General features: G+C 40.8%; 1 protein-coding gene across 1 annotated transcript; it reads left to right on the top strand.

The window, feature by feature from the left end:
* Positions 1-2,038: 2,038 nt before the first annotated feature.
* Positions 2,039-3,070, top strand: LOC121372907 (kappa-type opioid receptor-like). Its single transcript, XM_041499341.1, has one exon. It carries the CDS (start codon positions 2,039-2,041, stop codon positions 3,068-3,070), a length of 1,032 nt encoding a protein of 343 aa, XP_041355275.1.
* The last annotated feature ends 16,427 nt before the right edge of the window (positions 3,071-19,497 follow it).

The following is a 19,497-nucleotide window of genomic DNA, read 5'->3' as shown; positions in this document are numbered from 1 at the left end:
AGTTAAAACTCGCTCTGAGTGGGTACCGAGCTGCGAACCCTGTACCTACGAGCCTTATGTTCGATGACTTACCCACGACAAAACCGAGGCCGATCATCTTTCAAAGTTAAAACTCGCTCTGAGTGGGTACCGAGCTGCGAACCCTGTACCTACGAGCCTTATGTTCGATGGCTTACCCACGACAACACCGAGGCCGATCATCTTTCAAAGTTAAAACTCGATCTGAGTGGGTACCGAGCTGCGAACCCTGTACCTACGAGCCTTATGATCGATGACTTACCCACGACAACACCGAGGCCGATCATCTTTCAAAGTTAAAACTCGCTCTGAGTGGGTACCGAGCTGCGAACCCTGTACCTACGAGCCTTATGTTCGATGGCTTACCCACGACAACACCGAGGCCGATCATCTTTCAAAGTTAAAACTCGATCTGAGTGGGTACCGAGCTGCGAACCCTGTACCTACGAGCCTTATGTTCGATGACTTACCCACGACAACACCGAGGCCGATCATCTTTCAAAGTTAAATCTCGCTCTGAGTGGGTACCGAGCTGCGAACCCTGTACCTACGAGCCTTATGTTCGATGGCTTACCCACGACAACACCGAGGCCGATCATCTTTCAAAGTTAAATCTCGCTCTGAGTGGGTACCGAGCTGCGAACCCTGTACCTACGAGCCTTATGTTCGATGGCTTACCCACGACAACACCGAGGCCGATCATCTTTCAAAGTTAAAACTCGCTCTGAGTGGGTACCGAGCTGCGAACCCTGTACCTACGAGCCTTATGTTCGATGGCTTACCCACGACAACACCGAGGCCGATCATCTTTCAAAGTTAAATCTCGATCTGAGTGGGTACCGAGCTGCGAACCCTGTACCTACGAGCCTTATGTTCGATGACTTACCCACGACAACACCGAGGCCGATCATCTTTCAAAGTTAAAACTCGCTCTGAGTGGGTACCGAGCTGCGAACCCTGTACCTACGAGCCTTATGTTCGATGGCTTACCCACGACAACACCGAGGCCGATCATCTTTCAAAGTTAAAACTCGATCTGAGTGGGTACCGAGCTGCGAACCCTGTACCTACGAGCCTTATGTTCGATGACTTACCCACGACAACACCGAGGCCGATCATCTTTCAAAGTTAAATCTCGCTCTGAGTGGGTACCGAGCTGCGAACCCTGTACCTACGAGCCTTATGTTCGATGGCTTACCCACGACAACACCGAGGCCGATCATCTTTCAAAGTTAAATCTCGCTCTGAGTGGGTACCGAGCTGCGAACCCTGTACCTACGAGCCTTATGTTCGATGGCTTACCCACGACAACACCGAGGCCGATCATCTTTCAAAGTTAAAACTCGATCTGAGTGGGTACCGAGCTGCGAACCCTGTACCTACGAGCCTTATGTTCGATGACTTACCCACGACAACACCGAGGCCGATCATCTTTCAAAGTTAAAACTCGCTATGAGTGGTACCGAGCTGCGAACCCTGTACCTACGAGCCTTATGTTCGATGGCTTACCCACGACAACACCGAGGCCGATCATCTTTCAAAGTTAAAACTCGATCTGAGTGGGTACCGAGCTGCGAACCCTGTACCTACGAGCCTTATGTTCGATGACTTACCCACGACAACACCGAGGCCGATCATCTTTCAAAGTTAAATCTCGCTCTGAGTGGGTACCGAGCTGCGAACCCTGTACCTACGAGCCTTATGTTCGATGGCTTACCCACGACAACACCGAGGCCGATCATCTTTCAAAGTTAAATCTCGCTCTGAGTGGGTACCGAGCTGCGAACCCTGTACCTACGAGCCTTATGTTCGATGGCTTACCCACGACAACACCGAGGCCGATCATCTTTCAAAGTTATTCAGTGGTTTTAGTGCTGTATAGTGTTTAGTATTATTATTATCGAAATCATGATCATAATCGTCACCACCATCATCATTGTTACTATTAAACGTAGATTACAACACCATTTATTTATTTATTTTTAATTTTAGATTGTAACTTAAACACACAGAGAAGACGATGGCAAACGTCACACACAATTTAGGAGATGGAAACTACTCTGATGATGGAGATGAATTACAAAACAGCAAGACTTCACCATCTGGCGGATGGCTGCATACGGAAATCGTTGGCCCTGACCACTGGGGCATCACGCTCAGTATAGTTATAACAGGAATAGTCGGCAATATTCTACTGTTCATTATGGTGCGAAACACGAAAGTGAGATTCTTATCGTACTCAGTATATTTGAAATGTCTGTCTGTTTCGGACAGTGTATTGCTGGTCATGCGGCTGATCCAGGAAACGGACAGGATCTTTATTCCGCTCTCAACTACACCAGTAAACGATGCCTTCTGCAAGATAGAGTCCAGCATCCACATCCTTACCATGTTGCTATCCCCATGGTTAGTAGTGGGACTCTCGCTGGATAGATTCGTGTGCGTCCGCTTTCCCATGACGCGGGGAAGATTCTGTACCCAGAAGAAAGCTATTGCCGTCTGCTCTACAGTGCTTGGGATATCAGTTGTTCTCGTCGTGCCCATTGTGTTTAAGGTAGAAGCTGTGAATGAACAGTGCGTTTCTTCAGATGAACTCTACTATTACCTGGCGGGCATTCGTCTTCTCATATCCTCCTCACTGCCTTGTGTAGCCATCTTGGTACTAAACATCCTCATAATCATTCAAATCAGACGCAGCGACGCCTTCCGGAACACGTTTGCAAGGTCAAGGTCCGATTCAGCCAATCACCAGCATGAGCATTCAACACGCCCCCTGGTGATAATGTCCATTATGGCTTTTGTTACAATGGTTCCAGCCGCAGTGACAGAGTCTTCATATAATTTGCTGGGGGTTTTCGACAAAGATTTGAAAGCATACGAATTAAGTAAAGCTATTTTGCCTCCAGTTCGGTTAATTTACTTGTTAAATTTTGGACTTAACTTTTACTTATTGGTGCTAAGTTCGAAAAACTATCGAAACATTATGAAAGAAACGCTGAGGTGCAATAGATCTACGCAGTACAGAGAACAACACGTGAATTCCATCTCTTAGTGGGTGAATATGAGTAATAATTAATGACCAACAGGTCCAGGAAGCTGACTGGCATTGGACTACTGCTCAAAGACTAGATGATGTAGCCAACTGAACTGATTTGAACCAGACTAACATTTTTAGTCAAATGCATGTGTTATCTGTTATCGATTAATACCATTTGTTATCAGAACTGGCAGCGTGCAGCCCAGTGGTTAAGCGCTCGCTTAATGCGCGGTCGGTCTAGGATCAATCCTCGTCAGTAAGCCCATTAGGCCATTTCTCTCTCTAACCAGTGGACTATGACTGTTATATCAAAGGTCGCTGTGTGTGCTGTCATGCATGTGGGATGGTGCATATAAAATAACACTTGCTCCTAATGTAGCTTCAAACTAATAAATCTACTAGGCCAGACATCTTAGCAGCGATCCACAATAAACTCCACGAATTAAACCAACTTAACCTAACAGTAGTATTCGAATGGGTCCCAGCTCATGTAGGAATAACTGGTAACGAAGTAGCCGACTATGGAGCAAAAACAGCACTCTCAATCACCAGTACGATTACCGCACTACCACTAGGAATAACAGAGCTAATGTCAAAAGCAAAACAAACACTACATAAATCAATGGCAAGCAAACTGGGACCTTACAAATAATACATGGCACTACAACATCAAGCCACTAGTCAACTCAATTAAGACCTAAATACAAAAACACCTTTGTGGATAAACTAATCACTAAAGTACGCCTAGGTAAATCTGCACAACTCAACAGCTGCTCATTTACCAAACTAAACCCAGAATGTGATTGTGGCACCCGGGAAGATATGAAACACTATCTCCTGGATTGCACGCTACATACCACACAAAGAAAACTAATGATAGAGTCAATAACCGAAGCCAACCATAATAAACAAATAACGCCTAACTTCCTACTAAACCCGGATAAACATCTAAAACATAAAACCTTCAAAGCAGTTTATCTATTCGTCCAGTCCACCAAACCAAAACTATAAAATAAACCAATAATAGGCACTCATAACCATTCACTAGTACGACCCTAAGAAGGAACTGCTACCAATTCGAACTCTACTCGATGCTTTCCAACCTAGGGGCCAAAGGTGAATAGGGGAAATAAGAACCAATACAGTGTTAATAGATTATTCATAAGGATTGTTCAAAACCACTCGCTTGTAAGCCCTTACATAAGAGCTGCAACCAATTTGGATCTCGGACCCGATGCACTCTACTGCAAGTGGCCAAAGGTGGGGAGGTAGCGAACTTCCGAATAGATTAATGTTCATATACTATGTTATGATTTTATTCTAAAATCGTGTTTGGCAAATTTGTACATAGCACTCCCAAATGAGATCGCAGCAAACCAATTGAATAAGGCGCTAACCATCCAACCAAAGCCAATATATCAAACAGGATAGGATCACTAATTATCAACCTCTCTTTTTACAGCTCGCCTAAAGGTCCAAGCCAGCCAACCACGACCCAGAATAACCACATGTATATATCGCACATTTCATGTAATCGCACCATGCACTTTATTAATGATGAATAAAACTAGCAGACACGGTAAGTCACTTAGGGCACAGAAGGACAACTGGAAAACAGAAAACAGAAGATTGACCAAGTAAGACCAATATAGTATAAGGGCGCAAGCCCAACAAACCCCTTAGTATACAGTTACCAACATATAGATATAATTATTTCATTAATCTTTTGCGGGGGCGGGAAACAAAATTAATAGTACGCTGGAGTGGCTGACAGTTGTGTTATGTGACTATTCATTACTAATAAGCTAACTATCTTTTTCTCCTTTCTCTCTCTCTTTCATTGACTGGTAAAATAAATATATTAAGCACTAGGCTTTTTTAACCAATACATACACTACAAGGGCTCGCCCTTCAAATTAGATATTTAGAATAGACTAATCCCCCCTGCCCCCCGCCATTGTGTTAACAAAACAACGCAAGGGCGGGGGGGGGGGAGGGGTGGTCATGATGACCGTTGGAAACATTAGAATAGGGACGTAAGACACTAGGTACAACCTAAACACCAAACTAGGATTACACACAGACAACATGCTCACCGCAACAGCACACAGGATGCATTGACTAATGATAACAATGCATCCGCCCCACATTTTAATGGCCCAGCACGTGCTCTAATAAGGAACCGGACAAAAGAATACCGGTTCCGAGTAGACAATTGCAATGCACCCGGGGGAGGCCGAACAAAAGAATATCGGCCGCCCCTACCCAATCCCCAAATACTTGCTGCTGGGAAATGTACTTGGTGTCACTGAGGAGGAAACTGAAGACCAAACCAACATCAGCGCTTCGACCACCCCGGAACAAATCGCCTTGCCTGCCAGTGTCTACACAAGTGCACGAGTCTCCTCGGGGTTGTCATGCCACGACCAGAAGAGGTCAGGTCCTTATCAGGACCCTACGGACAACCTAGGGAGACAACCAGCATCATAAAGGTCGATAAGTAACGAGCTACTCTCGACTCACTAACGAGCTACAATCGATTCAAAACCTATACTAGCTCAATCATTTACCTTTCGACCGACCGTTCAAAATTGCGCCAAAATTACTCAACAAAAACTGCGCACCATTTTCTCTTTGGCTTTAAAATGGCTCCACTCAAAATTCCATAGCACCACCACCACCCCCACCCGCCTGCTACCGATTCAATCGGACTGCTGGTGCTCCCTTGCACCTGCCAGTGCAGGTGGTCCCTCCTTCCCCCTCCCCCCACCCCCCACCTTTCCTGTCTTGGACAAAGGGGCCGGCCAAGGCCGGCTCTTGTGCACACGACAGGTGTGCGCTACAACAGCTTGTTCTGAATGTGCACGTAAAACCCTATGACCTGACCTAATGTAGCGAGTTTCCTTTCGAAAACCATTGACTATGTCTCCTTCCAGCCAGTGATCCACAACTGGTGTAACAAATGTCGTTGGTATGCACTATCCTGTCTGTGGGGTGGTGCATATAAAATAACACTTGCTCCTAATGTAGCGAGTTTCCTTTCTAACACCATTGAGCTATGTCTCCTTCCAGCCAGTGTTCCACAACTGGTGTAACAAATGTCGTTGGTATGCACTATCCTGTCTGTGGGATGGTGCATATAAAATAACACTTGCTCCTAATGTAGCGAGTTTCCTTTCTAAGACCATTGAGCTATGTCTCCTTCCAGCCAGTGTTCCACAACTGGTGTAACAAATGTCGTTGGTATACACTATCCTGTCTGTGGGATGGTGCATATAAAATAACACTTGCTCCTAATGTAGCGAGTTTCCTTTCTAAGACCATTGAGCTATGTCTCCTTCCAGCCAGTGTTCCACAACTGGTGTAACAAATGTCGTTGGTATGCACTATCTTGTCTGTGGGGTGGTGCATATAAAATAACACTTGCTCCTAATGTAGCGAGTTTCCTTTCTAACACCATTGGTATGCACTATCTTGTCTGTGGGGTGGTGCATATAAAATAACACTTGCTCCTAATGTAGCGAGTTTCCTTTCTAACACCATTGGTATGCACTATCTTGTCTGTGGGGTGGTGCATATAAAATAGCACTTGCTCCTAATGTAGCGAGTTTCTAAGACCATTGGCTATGTCTCCTTCCAGCCAGTGCTCCACAACTGGTGTATCAATGGTATGGTCTGTGGGATGGTGTATATAAAAATCCCTTGCTGTTAATCGAAAAGAGAAGTCCATGAAGTGGCGACATCGGGTTTCCTCTCTCAATATCTGGGTAGTCCTTAACCGTAAATAAAATGAGTGTGCCGTTAAATAAAACAGTTCTTTTCTTCCTTTCGTTATGTCTCATCATAACAAATATAGATAAATAAGACGTTTAGAAATAGTAACATTTATGTTTACGATTAGAAAGTGTTTGATCTAAATGTTCCCTCATAATACATAAATATATTTTAACCATAGCATATACGTCTGATTGACGCTCTAAATTCTCTCTCTCTCTCTCTCTCAATATGATGTGAATATGCAAAATGATGATCAGCTTAATTTTTAAATGAAGGTTTACAATGCTATGGGTGTTAGGCGCACGTAATTGTTGATTAATAATAGGTATAAATAAGTACACGTTTTAATTATAATTACAAGCGTTCCGCAATTGTACGATTTACGATGTTCTGGGAAAAGTGACGTAATTATGTAAAACAGGTCATAGAAAGGACTTTGGAAACTGGGGGTGGGGGGTAGAGGATATGTATTGTTGTTTCACCAGCACGGTCGGCCTGAGATCGATCGCCGTCGGTGGGCCCTTTGGGCTAGTTCTAGTTCCAGTCATAGAACACAAAAGAAGGAAACAGAACTTGTTTTAGTTTTATAACAAACTGTTGTAATTAAATTCTAATTATTATGTTATCAAGGCAAAAGTAATGACGGACACTTCTGCATACGGCACCGTCCTGTGCATTACAACATGATGAAATTCCTGTCGATTAAATGGTTAGATTGGTACTCATGTTGACCAATGGATAGCTGCCTGATTTTAACGAACACGCCGTAACCATACTTAGCTTCTTAATCTGTCAATCATTATTTCTTCTTCTGCGCATGTCCATATTTGTCTCATGAAATAGCTTGTTTCGTTTAAAAAAAAAAAAAAAAATCAACTACAAATTAATTGCAGAAATGAAAAGTTAGAGCAACATGGCGAACCTAACTTGAAAAAGGGGGTGGTTACAGTGAAAAGTAAAACAAAAGACAACAACAAATAAGGCACGTCGCGCGGAGGTATTACGTAACAAAGTGCCCACCTAGTCTAAGTGCATATTGGGACTGCACACGGCCCTCTAAAACAATTAATATCGCCACATGCGAAAAGAAATTAAGAGCATGTTCCGTCACAACATCCAATCGGCTATTATTAATAAATCAATGTGCCCTAGTGGGGTCGTTAAACAAACACAAACTTTAACTTTATCTGGGAAGCGATTATCCCCTCACCTTTGGAACAAATTAAACTCTAGTAGAAGGCGAAACGTAGCCCAGTGGTGAAGCGTTCGCTTGATCCGCGGTCGATTTGGGATCGATCCGCGTCCGTGGGCCCATTGGGCTATTTCTCTTTCCAGCCAGTGCACCACGACTGGCATATCAAAGGTCATGACATGTACTACCCTGTCTGTGGGATGGTGCAGATAAAAGATCCCTTCCTGCTAATCTATTTGCATCAGTGAACGAAGCTTTAACATGGTAATGCAAGGGGGCACCTTTAATTAACACGAGTCGCATCACACGGAAACGGCAGTCGCAGACTGCATGAGAATAATCTCACTGTATTGTGACAACGTCGTACGTAGATTGTAAGTGGCTTAATCACGTAGGGCAAAACAACATCTTAAAGGGTCTGTTTTCAACGTGTAGCCATACAGAAAAATAAAATGTGTTTTGTTTAACGACACCATTAGAAAATATCGATGTATTAATCATTGTCTAATTAGGTGATTTTGACGTTTAGTATTAGAGAGAAAACCCTGTTGTCGCCATTTCATTGGCTACTCTTCTCGATTAGCAGCAAGGAATATGTTATATGCAACATCCTATAGACAGGATAGCACATATCCTGGTCTTTGATGTACCAGTCGTGATGCACTAGATGGAACGAGAAATAGTCCAATGGGCCCACCGACGGGGATCGATCCCAAGCCGACCGCGCATCAAGCGAGTGCTTTTCCACTGGGCTACGTCTCGCCCTGCAAAACAGTTTGAGCCTGTCCTCTTACACAAATGGGAGACGCCTTTCCAGTGTTGTATTTTGGGGATAATGAATTCAATTCCCCGTCATTTTTGTTTTAACCTTCGTCTTCAAACAGACGTGGGGAGGTGTGTTACGGATCCAGGTGGCCCCCTAATGGATCCATCAAAGTACTCGACCATGGACCCACTTCACAAAGCAAATACAAAAAAAAATAGTTCCGCCCGTTCGCTCCTTCTGTCATTTTGTGTGTACAATTACATTAATACAGTTTTAAACATAACGAAAACAATGCCTAGACCTTCCGGCGTTCAGTTGACATGAATACCCCGTAGCGTAATAAAACAATTGTCGAGCGGTGTTTAGGTGAGGGATTTTTTAAATTTATTATTATTATTATTATTATTATTATTACTTTTATGTTGTTGTTGTTGTTGTTTTGTTTGTTTGTTTTGGGGGTTTTGTTTGTGTTTTTTTTGTTGTTGTTGTTTTTTGTTGTTGTTGTTGTTGTTTTTGTTTTGTTTTTGTGTTGTTTTTTGGTGTGTGTTTTTTTTTTTTGGGGGGGGGGGGTATTTGTTGTTGTTGTGTTTGTTTGTTTTTGTTTGAGAGGTGGTTTTTGAGTTGTTATAACTTGTCTGTCTTTTATGAATAGTTTAGGTTCATTTTGACAGCCTATTCTCCGAGTTAAATTGATAGTGAAATAATATCGTACTAAGATAGGGTTTCTTTCCTTGTTAATTATAGTATTATATAGTTACTGGTCGAACATAAGACCACTAAGAATATGCACAGTTGTATGTAACACGATGTATTTGGTTACTGATATGCAGGATATATGTTATTATAGTATTATATAGTTACTGGTCGAACATAAGACCTCTAAGAATATGTACAGTTGTATGTAACACGATGTATTTGGTTACTGATATGCAGGACATCTGTTATATTATTACCCATGTGGTTAAAAGTATCTTGGTGCATGTCAACCAAACGAGTTGAGTGATATAAATTAAGATCTATTATCGGTAATAAATGTTACGAAATGGAATCTCGTTTAATATTCTATAATAATGGCGTTTGTTTATTTCGTTTGCGATACTGATTTTATACATTCATAAACAGACTAAACACAGCAAAAACAACTTAGTCAAATTAGTGTAACCAAACAGCGGTATGCATTTCTTTTGGCGGTGTCTATACTATTTATCTACATGTGTGTTAAATACTGGAAACAAAAATCAAACAGTTGAAAATAAAAACCACAAAAACGGTGTGTATGGTTGTACACCTGTGTAGCCAGTAACCCCCTCCCCCAAAAAGAACAAAACAAAACAAACCAAAAAAGCAAAACAAAACAAAGCAAAAGCAACAAAAAAAAAAAAACCCACAAAAAAAAACAAACCCAAAAAGAAACAAAAACCAAACAAACAATAAAACACACACACACACACACACACACACAAACAAAACAAAACAAACAACACTCCAAGAATAATTGAGTCTAATTTATGTTACCAAACAATGTGTTTCATTTTGTGTTTGGTGGTGTCTGTACTAAAACAAAATCGAACACATAAAAAGAAATGACCCCCCCCCCCCCCAGCAACATCACATTAAAGGTATATTCTGTTAAATTAAGTAATCGCTATATGTGTTGTGCTTGACAACCGTTGTATAGTATAACAGGTTTTAATAATCAGGCATATTTAAACTGCGGCTGGTATCAAGGTATGATTTTACTCATTTGTAGCCAGAAAAATAAAACACTGCCTTAGAACAACTTAGTCTTAATATGCCACCAGTGTGTTGCGTTTCGTTTTGGCGGTGTCTATACTAAAATAAAATCGAACAATTAAAAGACATACAAAAAAAAATAACGCATTAAATGTATATTCTGTGAAATTTGGGAATCGCTATACCTGATGTGCTTGATAACCGCTGTATAGCATAACAGGTTTTAATAATCAGGCATATTTAAACTGAGGTGGTATCAAGGTATGGACAGAGTGCACTCGTAATAAAGACAACAGGAGTAACGGCGGTTGTCGATATATTGTCCGCTTCCATCCCACAAGCAAAAAAAAACATGTTAATTTAGAACTTTGTAATATTACAAGAGATTAGATTCGTCTTATTAAAGGTTGGTTGCGTGCTGTACCCTTTATGTAATAACAGTGCATGTGATGCACGATTATATCTGTCATTTGTGACTGCCTCATACGATTGTATAAGACCACGATCATCCAAACAAATGATTATTAAAGACCTGCATGAAAACCTATTGCATACGTATTTAAAGCAGTGCGAATATGATAGATAATTACTTAGAAGAAAGACACACATACATACACAACAGCAAACAAAACGAACCAGAACAAGAAGGAGAAAAAAAGTATGATTAAAAATGTTATTAAGTCTTTGGAGACTGTCGTTGAAGTAATTAATTAGTGCATTGTAAAACATGAAATAATAAAAGCAAGAAAATGTTATATACAGTTTTAATTTTCTGGATTAAGTAATCGGAAAATTAAACTTAACGAGACTCAAAAACATTATTTTGTCAGCGCCTAGTTACTGGTGTCACGTGATCTACCTTTGTAGCCAAACACGGCGCTCGATCGCTCGCAAGACTGTTTCTGCGCTTCTCGTCAAATGACGTGTCCACGTCGGGAACCAGTCAGATCGCTTGTGGGTCTATGCGTCGATTGCTGGCGTTGAACGTAGAATGTGTAGGAATATATTATACATCATTTACGCGTTCACTACTACGTATATTTACTAAGAACACAACAGTTGGTTTGAACCGGCCTCGGTGGTGTCGTGGTTAAACCATCGGACGTAAAGCTAGTAATCGCAACCCGATACCGGCTCCCACACAGAGAGAGTTTTAACGACTCGATGGTAATCGCAGCCCGATACCGGCTCCCACACGGAGAGAGTTTTAACGACTCGATGGGTGGGGGTAAGACCACTACACATTCTTGTCTCTCACTAGTCACTAAGCCTGGACAGACAGCCCAGATAGCTGAGGTTTGTGCCCAGGATATCATGTTCGAACGTAAATTGACTATAAGCACGAAAGTAAGTTGACATGAATGAATTGAAATGAAATGTCAACCGTTCAGTCCAGCCCTGTGATTATGTGTGTGTGTGTGTGTGTGCGTGCGTGTGTGTGTGTGTGTGTGTGTGTGTGTGTGTATATATATATATATATATATATATATATATATATATATATATATATATATATATATATATCAATCATTGACCGTCATTGAGGGCAATATCATGTTTTATGGACCGAAGAAATTGATATTGACCGAGGCCAACGACCCTCAATGACGGTCAATAATTGTTTATCTACATAATGTCATCCATATGACTCGTACATTCCTGCTTTGTTTATCAGAATCTAAATACGCCAACGCTTATAATTTCCCGCAATGCGTTAAAACTGATGGGATTTAGTGACGTCACGTAATCCTATGACGTTGTATGACACGCAGAGGAATGCGGAAATAAACAGTTGAAACGTTACCAAGACAAAAAATCTAATTCGAGACATTATAACCAGCAAGGGTGCCAAAATCATATTAATAGCAAAATAAAACACAAAATGTGATAAATCTGAACATACATTTATACTTAACAGTTACCGATTACCTTCAAATGCATTTTGTATTTGTAACATAGTCGGTATGACTAAAGATGTTATCTTTTTGCTGAAGGACAGCAAAGCGTTTTGTCACAAGATTGTGCGTGTTTACATTAGAATTCGCAGTTGACGTTGCAGTACGTTACCTACTCATTACATCATTTGAATATATAGTAATGGCGGACTGGAATTAAAGTTGTCTGTACAGTTTACAAAAACACGTTGTATTCAGCTTGAGCTTATATGATACAGAGATTATTACCCTCGTGTATTTCGGTATCGTCAATATCATATATTAGGAATAAAAATAATGTATTATGACGATACACACTGGCAATAACCTCTCTCTCTATATATATATATTCATGTGTATGTATATACCCACATTTTCGGTGCGATTCTAACTTTTTCTGAAAAGCTACATAAAAACCCAGGATTCCGGCGTCAATTCTGAAACACTGAGCAGACCAGAGAGCGATTAAAAAAAACACGTTTTTATTTATTTACTTTATTTTATTTATGTTTTATGGGGTGGGGCTGGGGGTGGGTAAAGGGCAATCTACATGTGTACACGGTTAGTTATTATCATGAAGCAGCATCGTGTAAGAACAACCACCTATAAAAGTTTAAAGTTTGTTTAGTTTAATGACACAACTAGAGCACATTGATTTATTAATCATCGGCTTTTGGATGCCAAACATTTGATAATTCTAAAATATAGTCTGAGAGAGAAACCCACTACATTTTTCCATTAGTAGCAAGGGATATTTTATATGCACTATCTCACAGACGTTAACGACAACTAGCCCAATGGGCCCACTGACGAGGATCGATCCAAGAGCGACCGCGCAATAGGCACACTCTTTATCACTAGGCTACGTCTCGCCCACCTATATAGGCTTTGTATTTTCTTCGTTGAATTGAGCGACGTCCTTAAATAATTTTACTGGGATAGCACAATAAAATAGAAGAAAAAGATGCAATCGCTTGTGAAAAACAATTCCCCAAGGTGGATGTTAATTGATTTATGATGTGATTTCCCACCAATAAATAATAATAAAATAAGTTCTATACCATTTAGATTGGTTCAGTAAGATGTATGTGTCTGCAAAACGCATGCGGTGAGCCGCAATGAAATAGACTAACTAGTTAATGACGTCGGATCAGCCAAACCATGTGTTATCAATAGATTAGAACTGTCAGCTGGTTGATCTTACATACATAATTAAGCATGGATATCAGAATATAAATAATTCAGCATCGACATCTGAATATAAATGTATTACTCTCAGCCCAGGTCAGGTCAGGTTATAGGGCTAAACATGCACATTCAGAACAAACTGTTGTAGCGCACGCCTGTCGTGGACGCATGTGTTGACATTTTCCGGTTCCTTCGCTAAGGACAGGAACTCTCAACACCGGTATACAAGGCAATACAAACACATTATTCTGTTGTAACAAAACAGAGTTTACAGGAGATAACACATATGTCAAACCAGCATTAACAGTGTTTACAGGGAATAAACATAGACGTCAAACCAGCATTAATGTCCGCAAATGGATAACACTAATTTTAAGCTGCAATGACAATGTAGAAACGCTATTTAGGTTTTAGGCGGAATAATGTCATTAAGGTCAATTATTGAGGGCAATGTTGCATTATCGTTGGTTAGTTTGATGATTGCTAATGTGTTTTAAATATATTTCACCATTCACAAACGGATATGGAATGCAATGCCTGTGAAATATCTGAAACTGATTGTGTGTGAAGCCAAATAACGGTGTCCTTTAATGGCGATTCTTGTTTTGTTTTCGCTTATTAGTAGTGGTATTATTAAATAATTTTTAATTTAACTGACATTAAATAAAGGATACATTTTACAAAGGACAGTTTTGGTAATTATTACTCGTAGTCATCAGAGGAAACCTGCTACATGTTTCATAATGCAACAGGGGATCTTTTATGTGCACACTCCCACAGACAGGAAAACACATACCCTGGCATTTGTCCAGTTGTGGTACACTGGTTGGAACGAGAAAAACACGAATCAGCTGAATGCATCCACTGAGGTGGTTCGATCCTATGATGCAAGCACCTCAAGCGAGCACTCAAACGACTGAACTAAACTCCGTCCACGGCCAAGCGAAATTTCTGCAAAAGTTCCCCTAGTTCACCGAAACAAATACATTGGCGTCAAACATTTTCGATGATGGCTTTACGTTGTTTCTTTTTCTTCTTCTTCATCATCTTCTTCTTCTTCCGTATCGTCTTCTTCTTCTCCATAAATGAGCAAAGACGTATGGGTGGTAGGCAGCAATTGTATGGTTTCACTATAGACTTATTATATCTATGGCTGATACACCACAGTGATCGTAACCGTCCAAATGTCTGCCTAGCGATCGAATGACAGAGTACTCCGACTATCGTTTTGCTCTCAATATATTCACCAATCCTTGCTTCCTGAATTGAAGGGATTGGCATACAAATTACTAACGCCATGCAAGTAATAAGTGTCATTGCCAATACTCCATCACATTGAAGACATACATGGAGATGTGCGTCAAACACTATACCCATGCCAATCACGTCTAATATACGATCTGATTGGTTGTTCGGTGGCTATAATATACGACAATGATGGTTGTGACCGTAAAACAGATCCACGGCAGACCATAGCGGAATACTAGTGAGTACAAAAATGTTTACTTGACAACGGATGCATGAATGTTTAACAACCCAGCACAAAAATACACATCAACTATTGTCACAAAAGGTAAGTATATGAAAATAGTATTTATATTATTCGTACGCTCAGGCAGCGACCTCAGTGGCTGGAAGAAAAGCTGCTGTATTTCGTAGGTTCTCCAAGGGGCCAACGTGTTTCTCCTTCGGGGGTTCATCTGAAGGCCAGACTGTTTTCCAGTGGTTCTGGCTAGTGGGACAATGTTGCAGGAAATGTTCCACAGTCATGTATGCTGTACCACACTGACAGGTTCCACCGTTTCCCACTCGGAATTTGGTATGCATGTAGTAGTTGAGTCTACTGTGGCCTGTTCTCAGTTTATGTAAAACCACAGTGTAGTTTACTTAGCAAAACAAAACTGTTGTTATTTTGTTCTATCTGGTTTGTCATTTGCATTATTTTCATTAATTTCGTTTTAAATTATTTATAATTATTATCTTGCTTATAGTCCATCAAGGTTTACGCACGCTTCCCTGGGCATACATACCCTGACTATCTGGACCGTCTGCCCAGGTAAAGTGCTCGCTTGATGTTCGGTCGGTTTATGATCGATCCCTGTCGGTGGCCCCATTGGTCTGTTTCTCGTTCCAGCCAATGCTCCACAACTAGTGTAACAAAGGTCGTGGTATGTACTATCATTATTGTGGGATTGTGTATATAGGAAATTCCTTGCTGCTAATCGAAAAGAGGCTTTCCACTTTATATATATGTGTGGTCCTTAACCATATGTCTTACTCCATATAACCGTAAATAAAATGTGTTGAGTGCGTCGTGAAATAGAACAGTTCCTTGCTTCGTGTCTGCCCAGGAGAGTGGGGTAGGTGTTAGTGGCTAGTGAAAGAGAAGTCTGTGTATGGACCTTATACCTTCGCGTTAACCCGGTACCGTCTCCAACCCAGAGCGAGTTCTTAAGGGCTCAGTGGGTAGGTGTAATACCTCTATACCCTCTTCTCTCTCACTAACCACTAACCAACTAACAACTAACCCACTGTTCTGGACAGACATCCCAGATAGCTGAAGTGTGTGCCCAGGACAGTGTGCTTCAGCCTTAATTGGATATAAGCAAGAAAATAAGTTGAAATTAAAATGAAAAATAAAAGACTTGGTTTGTTAAATATTCTTAGCGAAAGACAACAATTTTAAATATACTTTATTCATAAAATACTTTGAATCATATTTTGTTTTAAATACTAACAGTTTCATGTTTGAATAATATTAATTAATGCCTACAGTCGGTTACACCTGTTGTAAAAAGTTTTGAGACGCCTGCAGTGATGCTTGTTATAAAGTTACAGTTCTCCGCAGGGCTTCTTTCCTGTCATGGACGGAGGAGCCGGCCAAGGCCGGCTCTTGTTCCCACGACAGGCGTGCGCTACAACAGCTTGTTCTGAATTATGGTAGCCACTCCCATGGCTAGAGATATTCAATGTTGGGCTAGGAAATAACTACTATTGTCATGCCCGATGGCTAGTGAAATTAGAGGGTCAAATGCTGCAGTTAAATATATTTGGTAAATATGAAAAATCTGCCCCCCCCCCCCCAAATTCTATCTCCCTCTTTAGGTGGCATATCTGATTATTACTATTATTTAGTAAAATTGTATTAATAAAGTAAAGTAGGGCTAGCGAATTTGTAATCGTGGCTAGTAAATTTTTTGAAATCACTCATCCCATGGCTAGTAGATTTTATATATATAAAAAAAAAAAAATCTAGAAGCCCAGTAGACTTCAACATGCAGAATTGGAACCATATATGATGGCCAAGAAAAACTTCTCCCAGCACAGGCTCTGTAGAGAAGAGAAATGATCTGACAGTGATTCACTGCTGAATACCTTCACGACTCTGTCACAGGACCGGCCTCGGTGGCGTCGTGGTTAGGCCATCGGTCTACAGGCTGGTAGGTACTGGGTTCGGATCCCAGTCGAGGCATGGGATTTTTAATCCAGATACCGACTCCAAACCCTGAGTGAGTGTTCCGCAAGGCTCAATGGGTAGGTGTAAACCACTTGCACCGACCAGTGATCCATAACTGGTTCAACAAAGGCCATGGTTTGTGCTATCCTGCCTGTGGGAAGCGCAAATAAAAGATCCCTTGCTGCCTGTCGTAAAAGAGTAGCCTATGTGGCGACAGCGGGTTTCCTCTAAAAAACAGTTTCAGAATGACCATATGTTTGACGTCCAATAGCCGATGATAAGATAGAAAATCAATGTGCTCTAGTGGCGTCGTTAAATAAAACAAACTTTACTATTTAAAACAAACTTTACTGTCACAGGCTCTGTAGAGAAGAGAAACTATCTGACAGTGATTCACTGCTGTGTCCCTTCAATACCCTGTCACAGGCTCTGTACACAAGAGAAATTATCTGACAGTGATTCACTGCTGAATACCTTCACGACTCTGTCACAGGCTCTGTACATAAGAGAAATTATCTGACAGTGATTCACTGCTGATTACATTCACGACTCTGTCGCAGACGCTGTAGAGAAGAGGAACTATCTGACAGTGATTCACTGCTGTGTACCTTCACGACTCTGTCACAGACTCTGTAGAGAAGAGAAATTATCTGACAGTGATTCACTGCTGAATACCTTCACGACTCTGTCACAGACCCTGTAGAGAAGAGGAACTATCTGACAGTGATTCACTGTTGTGTACCTTTACGACTCTGTCACAGGCTATGTAGAGAAGAGAAACTATCTGACAGTGATTCACTGCTGTGTACCTTCACGACTCTGTCACAGGCTCTGTAGAGAAGAGAAACTATATGACAGTGATTCACTGCTGAATACCTTCACTACTCTGTCATAACTTCTTTTAGGTTCAGTCTTGTGCGGAGATACGCTATACTGGATATCCTAATGACGGATTCGTAACTGTTATGAATGCTACAGCTTCAATTTCCCACTTTTATTTATTTATTTTATTATTTATGTTCGAGTTGTTTATAAGCTTCTTCTTTTTTTTCTCTTTTTTTTCTCTCTCATGGGCGAGGGGCGAAATCGTCCATAGACATACACCACAAATCCAAGAGTGAATTGCTCAAACAGACATGAGTATCTGGATTTTAGCAAATTATATATATATATATATATATATATATATATATATATATATATATATATATATATATATATATATATATATATATATATATATACACACACACACAAAAACACCTTTATAGGTGATAATTGCTAGGATAACATAAACATTCTCGTTGTAACCCAAATAGAGTGTCAACAACCCAGATAGAGAAAGTCATATGTGTATGACAAAAGCACAAATCATTAACAATTGTCCATTAACCCTAGATCTGCATAAGCCACGCTAATACGCGAAATATTTGCCATACACGCCATGCTTGAATCTTCACTGAATATGAGCATAAAAATATATTTTATTTTTGGCATGTTAACTTTTTTATTATATGTTTTAAATTATATTAACTTTTTCAATAATTATTATTTTCAAAATTTTGCCCTTTTCCAACTCTTCTACACTCCCTTCTGTCCCGGACCCAGTCACTGACAAAATCAGAGATTGTGCCCGGGAGAGACGTGTTTGAACCTTAATCGGATATAGGCACGTTACTACACTATCCAACCCAATCAAATAAATCAATGTGTTCTAGTGATGCCGTTATACAAAACCACATATAACTCTCTCACAACTAATAGATAGATGCAGAGTCAGCCAAGGACAGCCTCTGTCAGTGTGCTTGAACGTCTATTGGATAGAAGCATAAGAAGAAGTTTAAATGAACACGATGGACAGACAACTCAGGATCTGAACAGATCAGGCCCCTTTAAGGGCCGCAATGGGTAACCTAGGGAGACACCTCAACACCTACTAGGTCCCGATAACGAGATAGTCTCGACATACTAAAATTGAAAACATATGTAGCTCCCTCTTTATTTTTTGGCTTTATCACTGATGTACGTCCTGCCCCTGGCTCAATGGTTAAGTGCAAGACCACAACACCGATTCCTCTCTCACCAATAACTAACCGTTATCCAGTCTCCTGGGCTCACAACACCGATTCCTCTCTCTCCAATATCTATCTGTTATCCAGTCTCCTGGACACACAACACCGATTCCTCTCTCTCTTCAATATCTATCCGTTATCCAGTCTCCTGAACACACAACACCGATTCCTCTCTCATCAATATCTATCTGTTATCCAGTCTCCTGGACTTACAACACCGATTCCTCTCTCACCAATAACTATCCGTTATCCAGTCTCCTGGACTCACAGCTAATAGAGCTGAGTTGTGTCAGGTCAGGTCAGGTCAAGTCAAGTCAGAGTG

Source organism: Gigantopelta aegis, chromosome 5, assembly GCF_016097555.1.
Source record: "Gigantopelta aegis isolate Gae_Host chromosome 5, Gae_host_genome, whole genome shotgun sequence".
Lineage (NCBI taxonomy): Eukaryota > Metazoa > Mollusca > Gastropoda > Neomphalida > Peltospiridae > Gigantopelta > Gigantopelta aegis.
The sequence above is the reverse complement of the archived record's forward strand: the minus strand, read 5'-3'. Positions and strand labels throughout refer to the sequence as shown.